The sequence below is a fragment of the Leucoraja erinacea genome, chromosome 15, assembly GCF_028641065.1.
Source record: "Leucoraja erinacea ecotype New England chromosome 15, Leri_hhj_1, whole genome shotgun sequence".
NCBI lineage: Eukaryota > Metazoa > Chordata > Chondrichthyes > Rajiformes > Rajidae > Leucoraja > Leucoraja erinaceus.
In genome coordinates this window covers 23,136,880-23,152,402 of record NC_073391.1, presented here as the reverse complement: position 1 = coordinate 23,152,402, position 15,523 = coordinate 23,136,880, and the positions used below count along the sequence as shown (strand labels likewise).

The 15,523-nt window shown below is 37.4% G+C and overlaps 1 protein-coding gene across 1 annotated transcript in view; it reads right to left on the bottom strand.

Moving 5' to 3' along the window:
• Nucleotides 1-15,523, bottom strand: part of trub1 (TruB pseudouridine (psi) synthase family member 1) — a 49,794-nt gene that overhangs the window by 18,446 nt on the left and 15,825 nt on the right. The window contains exon 4 of the mRNA XM_055646914.1: nucleotides 513-594. Within this exon, the coding sequence (XP_055502889.1) occupies nucleotides 513-594 (82 nt within the window). The remainder of the gene's footprint in view (nucleotides 1-512; nucleotides 595-15,523) is intronic.

The window sequence follows — 15,523 nt, the reverse complement described above, 5'->3', positions numbered from 1 at the left end:
CCTCAAGAGCTGGCAATACAAATCCTGAGAGTGAATTTCTAAATATCCCAGCAGTATGTTTCTGAAATGCATAATTAACTAAATCTAAGAACGTTCTTAAATACTAGTTTAGGTAATACTGGCAAGTATGTAAAGTTATGAGAGGAATTGATAGGGTGGATAGAGGAAGCTTTTCCCCATAACAGAGCCATCATAAAACCAGAGAGCAGAGGTTTAAGGTGAGGAGTAAGAAGGTTCGAGGGATACGAGGAAAAATATTTTCATCTGGAGAATGGTCACAATCTGGAACACACTGCCTGAGGTGGTGGTGGAGCCAGAGACCCTCACAACATTTAAAAAGTACCTGGATGAGTATTTTAACCATGGAAAGCTATAGAATGCAGATAAACAGTGTCAATGGGTACTTGATTTTCGGGATGGACATGATTGAAGGGAGTTTCTGTGCAGTGTTATTCTATGACTATCGTAATTGAAAATTACTAAAATACATTGTCTTGCTGTGACTTACTTACCATATGATTGTTCTTCTGTCACCATCCCTATTGCATCAAATGTGTCTGTAGCCTTTCCAAATTCTCCAACTGTTGTGTATTTCTGAAAATAAATTGAAAAGTTAAATTCCAGAAACTTGAATCCGTTCTGGCACAAACATATTCACCTTCTAGTTGTCTTTGTTGTGTGCATTTTAAAGTGATTGCTCATAACTCACATGTAATTCTGAAAACTTGCAAGGAGATACACTGAGAAACACAGAACATTTTATTTTTATTTATTTATTTGTTTATTTGTTCCGAACAAGTAAAGACATAAATAGGAATAAATAACAACAACAAAATCGAAGTAGTCAAACAATTGGACATTCCAGGCAATATTTGCAAAGCAATGAAAAGCATAAAACAGAATTTAAATGTCCAACACTTGTTCTTTACAAGCTCAAAAAGGAGTGAGAAGAAGAATAACTTTAATGACATTAGATTATTTATCGCGCTTTCTTGAACGTAACATTATCTTCCGCCTCCTTCATCTTAAACAACCAGCTGATATGGCAAAGGCAGTCAATAAAAATAGAAAGATTACAGGTTAAAAAAATTAAACCAGAATTCCTTTGATTTACAGTGAATTACACAATGGAGAAGTTAAATTAATGTGGTTCAACTAATTTGAAGAATGAAAGGACATTTTATCTCATGCAGCAAAAGATAACCATATTAAAAACAGAGGTTAAAATGTATAAGTTTAACAACGTGTATTCTGATATATTCCTCCCCAAATTCCTCCTTCAATTGCTTTCAACGGGACCTGACAGCTGAATAAATTGATGCCCGCAAATATCTTTCCCATTTCCATTAGTTTAAGTCAGTAAGACTTGAAGTGTGGTTCAAGGTGAATTCATGTAAATTTCCCCTGATATTAGCTCTGCTTCTGTCTCTTTGAAAGATGCGGAGTTTGACAGGCATTGAACTGGCAGATAGCCATCTGCAAAGTTAGTGAAGACGGGGTCAAACAGCTGTCCCAATGGAATGGTGCCTGCTAATATACCTTGCCAGTGACTGCCAACAGAGTGGCAAGTCACTTGATTCATTAATATACAAGCAGCATCTGCATTGTGGAGGTCTAAGGAAAGTTGAAAGCAAGTGCAACATCAATAAATGGTAAAATGTATTGCTTTCCTTCGTCACTATCTGGGGAAACACAGCATCCACATAACCAGGGCCAATCTGTATCCTTACTGTTTTATTATCTCAGCACCTTGATATACAAACACAATAGATTTCTATCAGAAAGAATGATCATTCAACACAAGTGACATAGAAAGGCATCAAAGTGGACGATCAAATCCCAATCTTTCAAATATAATTGAATTTGAGAATATACAGTTGGCTTATATGTATAGCCTATTCTCAACCTACAAATTTGATCTTGCATCATATTTTACAGTACAATATTATAAGGCCACAGAGTGGAATTTAATTTTTTTAATCACATGAGGCGTTAAGGCACAGCAATGAATTCATTTTAAAAGCCAGATTCTCATTGGCTGGCAATTGCAAATTGCTTTGGGGAACATACTGATTGCTGAAAGGCCATAATAGCAACAATAGCTATGTATGTAATTTAAAACAAAGTGAAAGAAATATGTCAGTGTAAGATGACAGTGTACAGAACATGCTTGATTGCCTCTTTGTGGTTTAGCTTGAAGCTCAATTCTGCTCATTGACTCAGGGATGGCAGGCGCCCAAAATTATGTGTAAAACGACCACATTAAAACCACATCAGAAATTTTAAATTGAAATATTGAAATAAAATGACATCACAAGTAAGTTATAGATCAGTTGTTTGATGTTGCCTTGTTTCACCATTATCCTATTTACCTTAAAGATTAATATGAAGCCAAAAGGTTAACTATGCCAAAAGCTGTACAGATGACTCATCATTTTACCAATATTATGCTTACTAGACAATAGATTTTTGATACTCCATGTCACTCGGCTGACACAGTATACTGCAAACATTGAGAAATAAACAAAATGCTGGAGGAATTCAGTAGGTAAGCCCTTTTGGAATGACGATGTTTCGGATCGGAATATTTCTTCAGGCTGAAGAAGAGTCCAGACCCAAACCAATGTCTGTCTTTATTTCAACAGATGCTGTCTGACCTACTGTGTTCTTCCAGGACTTTGTGTATTTTGCTCAAGATTCCACCATCAGTAGTTTCTTTTGTCCTCATACTATATACAGTTACAACACCCATCCAAGGGCGCTCATGTGGTCTTCAATGATTTTATTTAATAGAAGAATTAAAACATTATTCTAACCAGATCTCTCATGACCTATTAGTGAGTAGTACCATTTCTGACCAAGTTAGAAAATCCAAATGACTGCTGACGGACCTGACAGTTTCACTTAGCAAATAAAACAATACAACATTACTGAATCTGGAATCAAGGAAGGCTGGCCTCTAATGTTTGTGTGTTGTACAATAAGTCCATCAGTCAACTGAAACAGAACCAGATGATATTGCTATTGAAGGTCATATATTTGGCAGAGATGAACTTCAGATAAAAAATTCACAGCCTCATTTACCACATCTGGAAGAGGAGGATATTTCAGTGAGATCAGGTCCAAAAATGAAAATGGGGACAGAGAGACTGCAGTTTCCCTCTACTTTTGTCCACTACATAAGGCATGACAAGAATCTGCCTCAAGCAGTCCTCCAAATAGGTGGAGGGCTTCTCCCTAAATTATATGTGCATTGTGTCCATCTTGTGGCACAATGGATCTGACCTTCACTGCAAGCAACTTCAAAAGAGATGTAGGGAGCAGTAGCACCCTGAAAACATGCTTTTGGTCTCACAACAGCCTTCGACTCCATCAATTGAGAGCAACCTTGGGGAATTCATCTCCAGTTTGTTTGCATATCCTGTATCTGCTACATAATGACGTGCAAACTGTGATTCTAACCAATGCATCTACAGCTACAACCTACAGGGGGGGGGGGGGGAGAAACAAAGGAGTGGGGTGGGTTCACAGGAGAGCAAGTGAAAAGGTGAGGGCAAGGAAAGCAAGTGATACAGAGAGAAACAGAGGGGTTCTGCAGACCTTTGGCTGAAAAGTGTCCACATTACCTCTACCTCGTGTGAAAACATAAGTTCTAATTTTATGCCTCAATAACTCAATCACAATTTAAAGACAGTACACCTTTCCCCCAATAATCTCAATTCTTTCCCTCTTTTATTAACACCTTAATTATATCATTCTTAAAACTTCAATCCTCTGGAAAGATATGCCTGATTCGTGTAATCTGGCTTCAAAACCTTCCAAACCCAGCTACATTTGACAAATCTGCATTGTACCCATTCAACCAAAAATAATCCTTCTAAATTACTAGACCTATATTTAAATGCAGTTTGCCAGATGATGTCTAATAAAATGAAGTACAACCTCCCTTTATAAAATCTACTTTATTTAACTGTTCTCAATAATGTCCCATCCAGGATCTAGCCATCTGTCAGATTCTGAGGAATCAGGAGTAGAAAATTGACCAGCTTTTATAATTGATGCCAGATCTGCAATGCTATCTTTACAACTACCAGAGGAACTGAAAATCTATAGCACCTTCTTCTGTGCAGCATCTGCTCATCTGTTATTTTTTAATTTTACAATTTAAACTTCTTCATAATTTATCCAACTCATATAATCAACAATAGCTTTAACTAGTGATTTATGTTAACATATTCACCTCCTACATTGATGAGGGATGGGAAAAAAAGCTATTTTACCTCAATTTTAACTGAATCTTTTAATTTTTTTTTTTTTTTTTTTAATATTAGGTACAGTAAATTACAATAATACACATCAGATATATCTTATTACATTTGTTGTACCACTTCGTTTTTCGAGCTTTTAAAAAGATAGAAATAAAAGAAGTAAGGAAAGTGAGCAAGAATCGTGAAGGTGCAGGAAAGTGTTGGGAAAAGAAAGCCCCTTAGGGAAGAAGTTAGAGAAGGAAGTAAAGAAAGGAAATAAGACCCTAGAAAGAAAAGGAAAAAAAAGGAAAAACAATCGCTCTATTGTAACACAAAACTCGCAAAAAAGGATATACCAACCGTGTTTTTTTTTTAAATTTTTTTATTTTATACTGTAAATATTGTACCATTTATATTTTAAATTACTATTGCACCTTATGCTTGTAATAGTTCCATAAATGCAGACCACGTCTTTTGGAAGTGGTCTGCTTTGCCTGCTAGGAGGAGTCTCATCTCTTCCAAGTGTAGTGTTTCGAACACGTTTGAAATCCACATTTTTATTGTTGGTATTGAAGCATTTTTCCAAAATTTGGAGTATAAGCTTTTTTCCCATTATTAGCCCGTAATTAAGTAAGTTCTTTTGAAACACGTTTAATTCGGGGTTACCTTCCGATATTCCAAAAATGATCCATTCTGCTTTTGGTACAAGTTTTATTTTAAATAATTTTGTGAAGATTTCAAATATTTTGTTCCAGAATTTTTGGATTTTTATACAAAAACCAAAGAGTGCGCTATGGTAGCTTCTTGTGACTGACATTTATCACAAATGGGTGAGACATTGGGGAAAAGTTTATTTATTTTAGTTTTTGAATAATATAGTTTATGTAATGTTTTATATTGAATTAGAGTATGTCATATGTTGATCGAGCATTTATGCACATATAGTAAGTGTTTATCCCAGCTCTCTTTTGAAATTTTTATAGCTAGTTCTTGTTCCCAGTCTCTTCTAATACCATCGGTTGTAGGTATTTCTATATTTAAAATAATGTTGTATAAGTATGATATTAGATTTGCTGATTCCGCCTTTGTCTTCATGGCTTCATCCAATAAGTCTGGGGACATGTTATGATAGTCTTTTGTGTATTTTTTCAGGTAGTCACGGATTTGAAGATATTTAAAATATTGATTATTTTTCAAATTATATTTGTTGTAATTGTTGAAATGATAATAATTTTCCCAATTCATACAAGTCTCCGAGCGTTTTGATTCCTATTCTTTCCCATTGTGTAAATGATTTATCTATAATTGAAGGTTTAAACGATGGGTTATTGACAATTGGCATTAAAAGAGATAGATTTCTTAATTTTAGATTCTGTTTTATTTGTTTCCAAGTTCTAATTGTGCTATGTATCATTGGATTTTTATTATAATTTTTGTTATTCAGATTCATTGGTGAGAGGAGAGTCGCTCCTGTATTACACGGAGAGCAGTCCTCTCTCTCCATTACAATCCAGTCCACCTGCTGGGCAGAGTTGTCCAGCAGGTGAATCATATTTTTAATATTTACTGCCCAATTATAGTACATAAAGTTAGGGCGCGCTAGACCACCCATCTCTTTTGGTTTACTAAGGTGTGCTCTTTGTATTCTGTGGGATTTATAATCCCATATAAAATTTGTAATGTCTGAGTCTAGTTTTTTGAAAAACATTTTTGGAAGATATATTGGAATTGATTGAAATAAATATAGGATTTGTGGTAAAAATATAATTTTTATAGCATTTATTCAACCTATTAAAGACATTGGGAGCGTTTTTCAGAATTCGATTAGATTATTTGGTTTCTTAAGGGGCTATAATTGGCGTTAAACATAGCGTGATAGTTTCTAGTGATTCCAATTCCTAAATATTTAAATTTTTCTGTGGCTATTTTAAAGGGGAATTTCAAGAGATGTGTTGAGTCTTTCGGTTTTATCGTCATAATTTCACTTTTGTTCCAGTTTATTCTGTATTCTGATAAAGATCCAAAGTCCTCAATTAGATTTAATATGTTTGGTATACTGATTTTGGGTTTTGTGATATACAGTAATACATCATCTGCATATAAGGATATTTTGTTATTTGAATATTTTGTATTATAACCGTAAATATCCGGGTGTGTTCTAATTTTTTCAGCTAAAGGTTCAATTACCAGAGCGAATAACAGCGGTGATAATGAACATCCTTGTCTATTGCCCCTTGTTAATTGGAATTTCGTAGATAGTATATTACTAGTTAATATTCTAGCCGTGGGTTTGTTATATAATAACTTTATCCATGCGATGAAGTTCTCTCCCATTTGAAATTTTTGCAATACTTTAATCATATAATCCCATTCTACTTGATCAAACGCTTTTTCTGCGTCCAATGAAATGATAGATAACTCTTGTTCTTGAGGTTTGTGAAAGTGCATTATGTTAAGCAGACGTCTCAGGTTATTAAATGAATGTCTCTTAGGTATGAATCCCATTTGATCCTCAGTTATTAATTTACTAACATATTGACAGTCTTCTAGCTAGTGTTTTCGCTAATATTTTTTGATCCGTATTTAACAAAGCAATAGCTCTATATGAGCCTGGTTCTTCTATATCTAAAGATTTGTTCTTTAAAAGCGTATGTATACATTTTCTGTAGACGTGGTGTAGCTATGTTGTAAAAACATTTATAAAATTCATTACTGAATCCGTCTGGTCCTGGCGTTTTTCCATTCTTAAGTGTGTTTATTGTGTCTTCTATTTCCTTAGATGTAATTTGTGCTCCCAGTTCCTCTTGTTCCTTCAGTTCTAGTTTTGGAAGGTTACAATTGTCCAAAAATTCTGAAACTTTATTATTGTCTATAGGCGTTTTTGACGTGTATAAATTCTTGTAAAATTGAGCACATTTTTTATTGATATCATTAGGTAGTGTTAATAATACCCCTCTATCTGATTTAATCTTTAAAATTGCATGATCTTTTTCCCGTTTTTTTCAGTTGGTAGTTTAACTGAATCTAATCAAAATTATTCCTACAGCAAAGCTGGACACAAAAATTTAGAGTAACTCAGTGGGTCAGGCAGCAACTTGGTGAAAAGGGTCGGGTCGAGACTCTTCTTCAGACTGAGGGTCAAGGGCTACTTAAGGACGGAGGAGGTAAGGGGAGTGGAAAAGTTGAGACGGTTGATGTCACGCCCGCAGTTAGAAATGGAAAGGTCTAAAGAGGGTAGAAGGGTCTTGACCCGAAACATGACTTATTCCTTTTCTCCAGAGATGCTGCCTGACCTGCTGAGTTTTTGTGCCAATGTTCACTTTAAACCAGCATCTGCAGTTCATGTCATAAGGGATAGGAGCAGAATTATGCCATTTGGCCCATCAAGTCTAATCCGTCATTCAATCATGGCTGATCTATCTCTCCCTCCTAACCCCATTCTTCTGTCTTCTCCCCATAACCTCCGACACCCATATGAATAAAGAACTAACCAGTTCATTCCTGCACATTTTATTTATATTGTTGGATTAATGTCGTTTTCTGTTTCATGTAGTGAGATAAATTGCTGCATAAAGAGACCGTTCTCTTATTTTCAGGATTGAAAACCCAGAGACATGATAAATGGTGCAAAAAATCCATCCATTGACAACTCAGTCCTCAGCGGTTCTCCACACTGGAGGACAACTGGGTTTATTTCTAGGGGAGAATTAACCATATAGGGAAATCACACTGTACCAAACTGAATAGATCAGAACATAGCTCACAGTTAACATATTATAAAATAGAAAGGCAATGATAAGTTGCAGAAATCATTCAGGAGAATAATACTAAAAATGCATGAGAAAAAATATCAGAAAAGGATAAACACACAAGGTCTGTTTTCTCTCAAGAAAAGAAGACTAACAGCTAACCTCATTGAACTCTTTACAATTACGAGGGGTCTTGATAGAGTGTATAAGGAGAGAATGGAACTACATAGGGGATAAAGCATATCATTTTGTAATAACCACTATAAATCCAACTAGGAGGGTGGGAGGGGGGGGAGATAATTAAAACAAAGACCACGTGCATTGTTCAGAGATGCCATTGCTGAAACTGTTATGAAACATTTCCTTAAAGTACTATATTCCACAACAAAAATTTATGATATTCAAATGTTATCAATTAGTGATGCTGATTAGCACCCGGGCAGCAGAAAAAGAAACAGAATGATCCAATTATATGCTGCAAAAATAATGATTCCTCCAAGTGAATCCAACTTATGTTAGAAATTACAGTCTGCCGATATTGTGTACAAAATTTATAACCATAAATGGCTATATGACACAAAGTATTACATCTATATTTCAAAATAAAAATAATTGACTGCCAAATGGAGACACAAAAGACTTAAACAAAAAACAGTCCTGGAAGGACTCAACAGATCAGGCAGCATTTGTGGAGGGAATGGACAGAAGTTGTTCCTTCAAGAAGGGTCCTGGCTCGCAGAGTTTCTCCAGCATTTGTTTTTCTGTGTATTTAACTGCCTAATTCTATTCTTAATTTGCCTGGAACACTTATCACCATCTTATCTTATTACAGACAAGCAGTTCAACTTATTAATATGCACAATCACCATTTAATAAGTACATGATATGATATGATTACACGGTATATTAAATGGTATATGGTACACAGTAGATTAAAGTGAAAAACTAACAACAAATTTTGCACATTTGAAAGATAATAGTTTATTTACCCTTTGTACTCTTCCTAAAACAATTACTTAAGAAAGCATATGGACTCTCCTCAAGACACTTCCAGTCAGTGTCCCAAGTTCGCCAGTATATACATCTTTCTCCACCGTAAAAACAGAGGAGAAATAATCATCTTGCCCATCTCCTGCAGTTCCACAGGGATGACTGCTTTGGTTTCTGAGGGGCACTATTCTCTCTCCAGTTACCCTCTTCCCATTAATGTACATAAAATCTCTTTGGATTAAAAAAAGGGAGTAAGCTTCCACTAACACAACTTAGACACAAGTCAAATTACAAATTCCAGCATTGAGAAAATGGAAAGAGAATCAGTTTGTCTGGAATACTTTCGCAATCGTTTCTATTATCTTCATTTATCCACAAACGTAATTTACTATTTTCAAAACAATCAAAAATATAAAGTGCATTAGCAAAGCCTGGCTCCAGAGGAAAAATATCAATCCTGACAAGATGGGGTGCAACAATTGAAGAGTCTAAAGTAAATCTAGATGGCTCAGATACGAGGATAATGTGATGCCAGCCAGCCATTTGCAGTTTTTCTAATTCAGCTTTTGTCTTTTAGTAATACACAGCCTTTTGAACTCCTGAACTTTCACTGCTCATGAAAAAAACTGAACAAGCTTTGAAGGCACCACAAAAATGTATTACTTTCATTAGAAAACCTGAAAACAATTAATTTATATTATTAGATCATAATGAATAAGACTGTTCTATAACATGAACAAGAGTGCAGTAATGCTTTTTTTATGGAACGATGAGTTTAATTGCAAATAGTTCCTATTACTCAGACACACCAGCACTTAATTTTCACCAGTTCCTTCTTAACCACAGGTGAACGGTTAGTAACATGGCGAAAAATCGCAGTGCTGTCGCGTACGGTTTATGCGCAAATGTAAAACCGCGCAAACCAGAAGAGCACAATATTAGAGTTTTAGTTACGTATAGATATGCATGGATCATGCAATAGTAGATGGGATCAAGTTTAGCTTGCCATCATGTTCGGCAGAGACACTGTGGGCTAAAGAACCTGTTCCTGTGCTGTACTTTTCTATGTTTCTAAAGGGCATGTCCCACTTACGTGTCCTTGGCACACAAATTACACGACCACCGGCAAACGATTGCCGAACTCGGCCTGGGGCTCACGGCCGTTAAGGTCCGGATCCGCCCCCAGTTCTACTCCCAGAGCGGGGCCAAGAAAATTGAAGAAAGACACAAAATGCAGGAGTAACTCAACGGGCCGTGGCAGCATTTCTGGAGAGAAGCCATGGGTGATGTTTTAGTTCAAGACCCTTCTTTTCAGACTGAAGAAGAGTCTCAACACGAAACATCACCCATTGCATCTCTCCAGAGATGCTGCCGGTCCCGCTGATTTACACCAGCTTTGTGTCCATCTTCAAATCACGTCACGCGCTCCTGACGGCTGTGTGTACTCACGTAATCGCGCATGACCTTCGCGGGACCATCGCAGCTCAACGTGACCACGAGGTTGCGTAATTTGCTTGACGAGGACACGTAAGTGGGACAGGCCCTTAATACCTTCAACCTTCCATGGCATAGGTCACAGTTGCCCATTATACAAGTTCCAGTCAGCTTCCAGCTGTCATACAATAAGCATCAAATCCAATTTGTAATAATTGCAATGAACTGAAGTATCAGAGCCGTTCACTAATGGCCATCCCCCATTGTTCTGTCAACTGGGGTCAATGACGGTTGAACAGTTAATGCCAAGCTAATCATCAGATTGATCTACAAACAGGCAATTCCCATTAAACTAAATAATGTTTAAATACATTTGTCCTCTAACCTCACCTCCAAAGCCAACACACAAGTTTCCAAATTGAAATGAAGTATGGAAAGACATTGATTACATGAGCACAAAATCAAATAGGGTAGCTGTTCACTCAATGAATGTTAACCTTTTCCATTATGTGTGCTATAAACCTATTAAAAATTTAATCAGATATTACAAAATTAACCTTTCAAGTACAGAATGTATTGTAACACATCAAAAAATCCCATCTGCCTTATTGTACAGGTTACCTGCTGTGCAATAAAATGCTAAAAACATGGAGACACATTAGTTTTCTAACTGTGCGCTATTTTAATGTAGGTTGAAATGTGAGGGATTGTAATTATTCTAAAAAATGCACATATATACATGCATGTCAGATAACAAGATAACTAACTCCTCATTTTCTCTTCCCCGCCACCACTCTCTCACAAAGCCAATTACCATTTTTTTTAATCAAAGCTTTTCAATGAACAGAAGCACCATCTTTAAGGAGATTCATGACTTTCTTCCCTCCAGGGAGCTGCCCAATAGTCACAACCCTCTCACTCCAGTATGGGACATTTAATTTAAAATGCTGGCCTGGAACAGTGGAATGGGAGATCAATGTTGCTGGCAGTGAAATTATATATGTCTATTAATCCAGTGGATAAGTAGTATGTGCAGGCAGGGCCTGCCCTTGCTAGTTTCCTCTCTTTATCAGTGACTCTTGACTTGCAACAAAAAGAAACATGTTAAGAAGAGATTAGAAAATTATTTCAGCACATTTACTGACTGGCTTGGTGCAATTGAGAAGGAGTCAAACACTGTCATGTCCTGATCACAGCACAAGCACATGGTGCTATGCCAAAGGATGAGCTTGTGACTCCTTCTCTGAAAAATGTCAAAGCAAACATAAGAGAAACAAAAGTTAATAATAGAATACAGAAGCGAATGCAAATCAGTTATCAATCTCCTGTGTCACCATGAAGTCTTATGGTAACCACCAAGATGAACACTCCAAAAGGCACATAAAGGAAAATACACTTTTGGTTTGTGTGATTTTAAATAAATATACAAGATGGCAAACTACTGAGCGGTTGCAGTAATAATACAACTGACAAAAGGAAACAGTTTCAGATTGATCTTTCAATAACAATGTATTTACCATGACACTGATCAGATCAGTGACTAAAACAAACATCAATGCTTCCTCATCTGTAAACATGTTGTTTGACTGTTAAAGTTTTAAGATCACCAAAACGTAATAAAATTCTATAGAATGACACAACCCATTGTGGAACACAGATATCTAACAAGTTGAGAGTGCTGGAAGACATTTCCACCTTTGTGGCCTGGACTCAAATTAAATCAAGACTGACAATCTGTATTCGAATATAACTATACCAGAGACTTTTGAAAGTCTCTCTCCAGGGCCTGGACTAAGCACCAGCTGTGGAAAAGTACATAAAATGCACATTGAAAATGGATGTCTCCAAGCACAAATATGACTTTCACAAAAATGAAGTTACTGACAGAACCACATAAAGCTCCATCTCACTTAAATACCAGACATGACTATTAATCCAGCATCTCCATTGACATCTTTATTTTAGAGTAAGGAATCCATCCATTAAATCTATGGCTAAACTATTAGTCAAACATTTAACATAATTTGTGTGGTACAAATAATTTATTCCTTTAATGTTGCATGAGTAAACTGACCAGCCGCTAAACTCATGCAGCACGAAATAACTAATTTACATGAAGTTACAGAAATTATTTCCCCACCAAGTGAAATGGGGTTGAAGTTAGGGATAAATCAGCGATTTAGTTTAGTTTAATTTAGAGATACAGCGCAGATACGGGCCCTTTAGCCCACCGAATCCGCACCAACCAGCGATCCTCGCACATTAACACAAGCCTACACACACTAAGGACAATTTTTATACTTATACCAAGTATACAAACCCAAGCCAATTAACCTACAAACCTGTGCGTCTTTGGAGTGTGGGAGGAAACCGAAGATCTCAGAGAAAACCCACGTGATCACGGGAAGAACGTACAAACTCCGTGCAGACAGCAGCCGTGTCGGGATCGAACCTGGGTCTCCGACGCTGCAAGTGCAATAAGGCAGCAACTCTACCGTTGCGCCACCATGCCGCCCACTGATGGTCTCATGGAAAGCATATACAGTCATTAATGTGTTATTACGTTGGCAGCACTGCACAGATCAACTTTATGATGCATTGGCATTAATGTTTGGCAAACGACATAACCCAAATGTAATGATCATGGCAATTAAACAGCATGCAAGTAATTTTCTGCTTGGTACAATTTAATCCTGAGCTCCAACACCAGAGCTGACAAGTTTTGCCAGAGCATTTCAGTATTCTAGTACCTGAAAATCAGTATTTTGCTGAGGAAATCAGTATTTTTACGAGGTACCATTTTGCTGAAATGTTTTTTTATGTACGGTCATACATGCGGTAAGAGTACAAGAGAATGCATAACTTTACTGCCAATTGCTATGTCTTCCACGAACCTTACTTGACAGTGCATTCATTGCCATCTCTTTGTATAGTGCTGTTTAACGGCTGCTTCCTGCTTTTAGCACCAGATGATGATGTAGAAGCCACATTGAAAGCCCCCCTTCTCCCTCCCTCACTCCCTCTCTCTAAACCCTCCCGCCCTCCCTCCCCTCCCTCCCACCCCCTCCTCCCCCCCTTTCCCTCCCACCCTCCCTCTCTCTTCCTCCCATCTGCTCCTTCCTTTCTTATTCCCTCCCTCCCTCTCTCTCCCTCTCTCCCCCTTGAGCCCACCCACCGTTCTGTAAAATCAAGGCCAATCCCAATCTAACTGCAATGCCACTGGTAACCTTTTACCACTAGTCGTATCCAGAATTCTACCACTGCCTGAAAAATAATAAATGGCTCAACTTCCACTGAGGACAATTCCAAAGACTCATTGTTATATGAGAATTTTCCTGAACAGTCTGTGACCCATAGTGCAGTGGCCATACCACTATGTGTAAAGCCCATAGCGCTATGTTTAAAACCAATAGCGCTCCAGCCGGTAGCGCTATATTTAGAACCCACAGCGGTTTGTTTAAATTCCTATGCGTTAAACTGACAGCGCTCTGTTTAAACCTGGAACGGGGCAGGCAGCGACTCTGGAGAGAAGGAATGGGTGACGTTTCTGGTCGAGACTCTTCTTCAGACTGAACTGAACTCCGTATTTAAAATCCGTATTTAACAACACAAAATCGCATTTCTATATTCTAATCGCATTTCTGTACAAAATACGGAAAATCCGTACTACTTGGCAGCTCTGCAATACTGTCTGTGTGGGGTTTGCACACACCACTATGTGACTGTATGTGTTTCCTTCCACATCCTAAAGATATGCAGGTCATAGATTATATGGACACTATAAAGTTAATGATAGAATCTGGGGGAGTTGATAAGAATGTGGGGGAATATAATGGGATTAGTGTAAATAGTCATCATGGATTTGGTGAACTAGAACCTCTTTTTGTGCTGAACCTCTAAATTTGAGTTTGGAATGATGTAGAAATACATACATATCATTATTTTCTTCAGAACTAAGTTTTAAACTTGGATAAAAATAAGCTTTTGAAGAATTATTACATTCATTTTTCCAAAGATAGGAATGCAAGTCTTTCCTCTGCCTTTGTCATCTATCTATCTATCTATCTATCTATCTATCTATCTATCTATCTATCTATCTATCTATCTTCTATATATATATAAAACTCAAATCCGTCCGTCCACCTGCAGTACGGATCCCTTCCTGCCTTTCGATTCGTGCCCGATACTCGCAGATGTCCAATCGGAATGGCCGATGCTTGCAGATGTCCAATCGGAATGGATTCATTTGCATGTACGGCTGCCGGCTGCGTTTCTTCCTTTGATTCATTGCCACGCCCAATCCAGACGCTCAATCTCCGAGATATTTTCCATTTCGGTAGAGATTTTGCTTTTCTTTCTAAGTATCCGCTCCTCATTTCATTTTGTCGTGTTGAAGTACATGTTTTTAATCAAATCCTTCTCCCCCCCCCCCCCACCCACCCCCAAGTATTTCAAAAATAAACAGGCTTCTCCATTTACATGTCAGCTTCCAACACACTTCGAAACAAAGTTGCAAGAGAGGAACACTGAACGTTTCACTGCTGCAGCAGGCAGGGGAGGGCTGCAATCTTACATTTGGGAACGGGCTCAGTTCCAATGGAGGAGACGGGTGCATGGTGGAATATTGGGTTGGGGGATCACACCATTGGGGGAGCAGACCCAACGGGTCTGCACTTGGTCTAGTGTCTTATAAAATAAAGAGTAGTGGCCATCTGCAGAGGTTTCAATTAATATAATTACATACATTATATGCATATAGATAAAGATACTGCCCAGGAAAGAAAAAGTAAATATATTCACCTATTTTTGAATGTACAAGAACAATTCTATAATAGATCAATAATTCAATTGAAGCTTCAGTGAACTGCAGATGACACTAAAATGGGCTGTATTGTCGATAGCGAAGATCGTATCATAAATTACAGCAGGATTTTGACCAGTTGAGAAAGTGGTCTGAGGTGTTGCATTCATGGAAGTCAAAACCATAGCAGGATCTTCAGTGAATGTTGTTGAGCGGAGGGATCTAGAAGTGCAGGTGCATAGTTCCTTGGAAGCATAGATTGGGTGGTCAAGAAGACTTTCAGTACAATGACCTTCATCTTC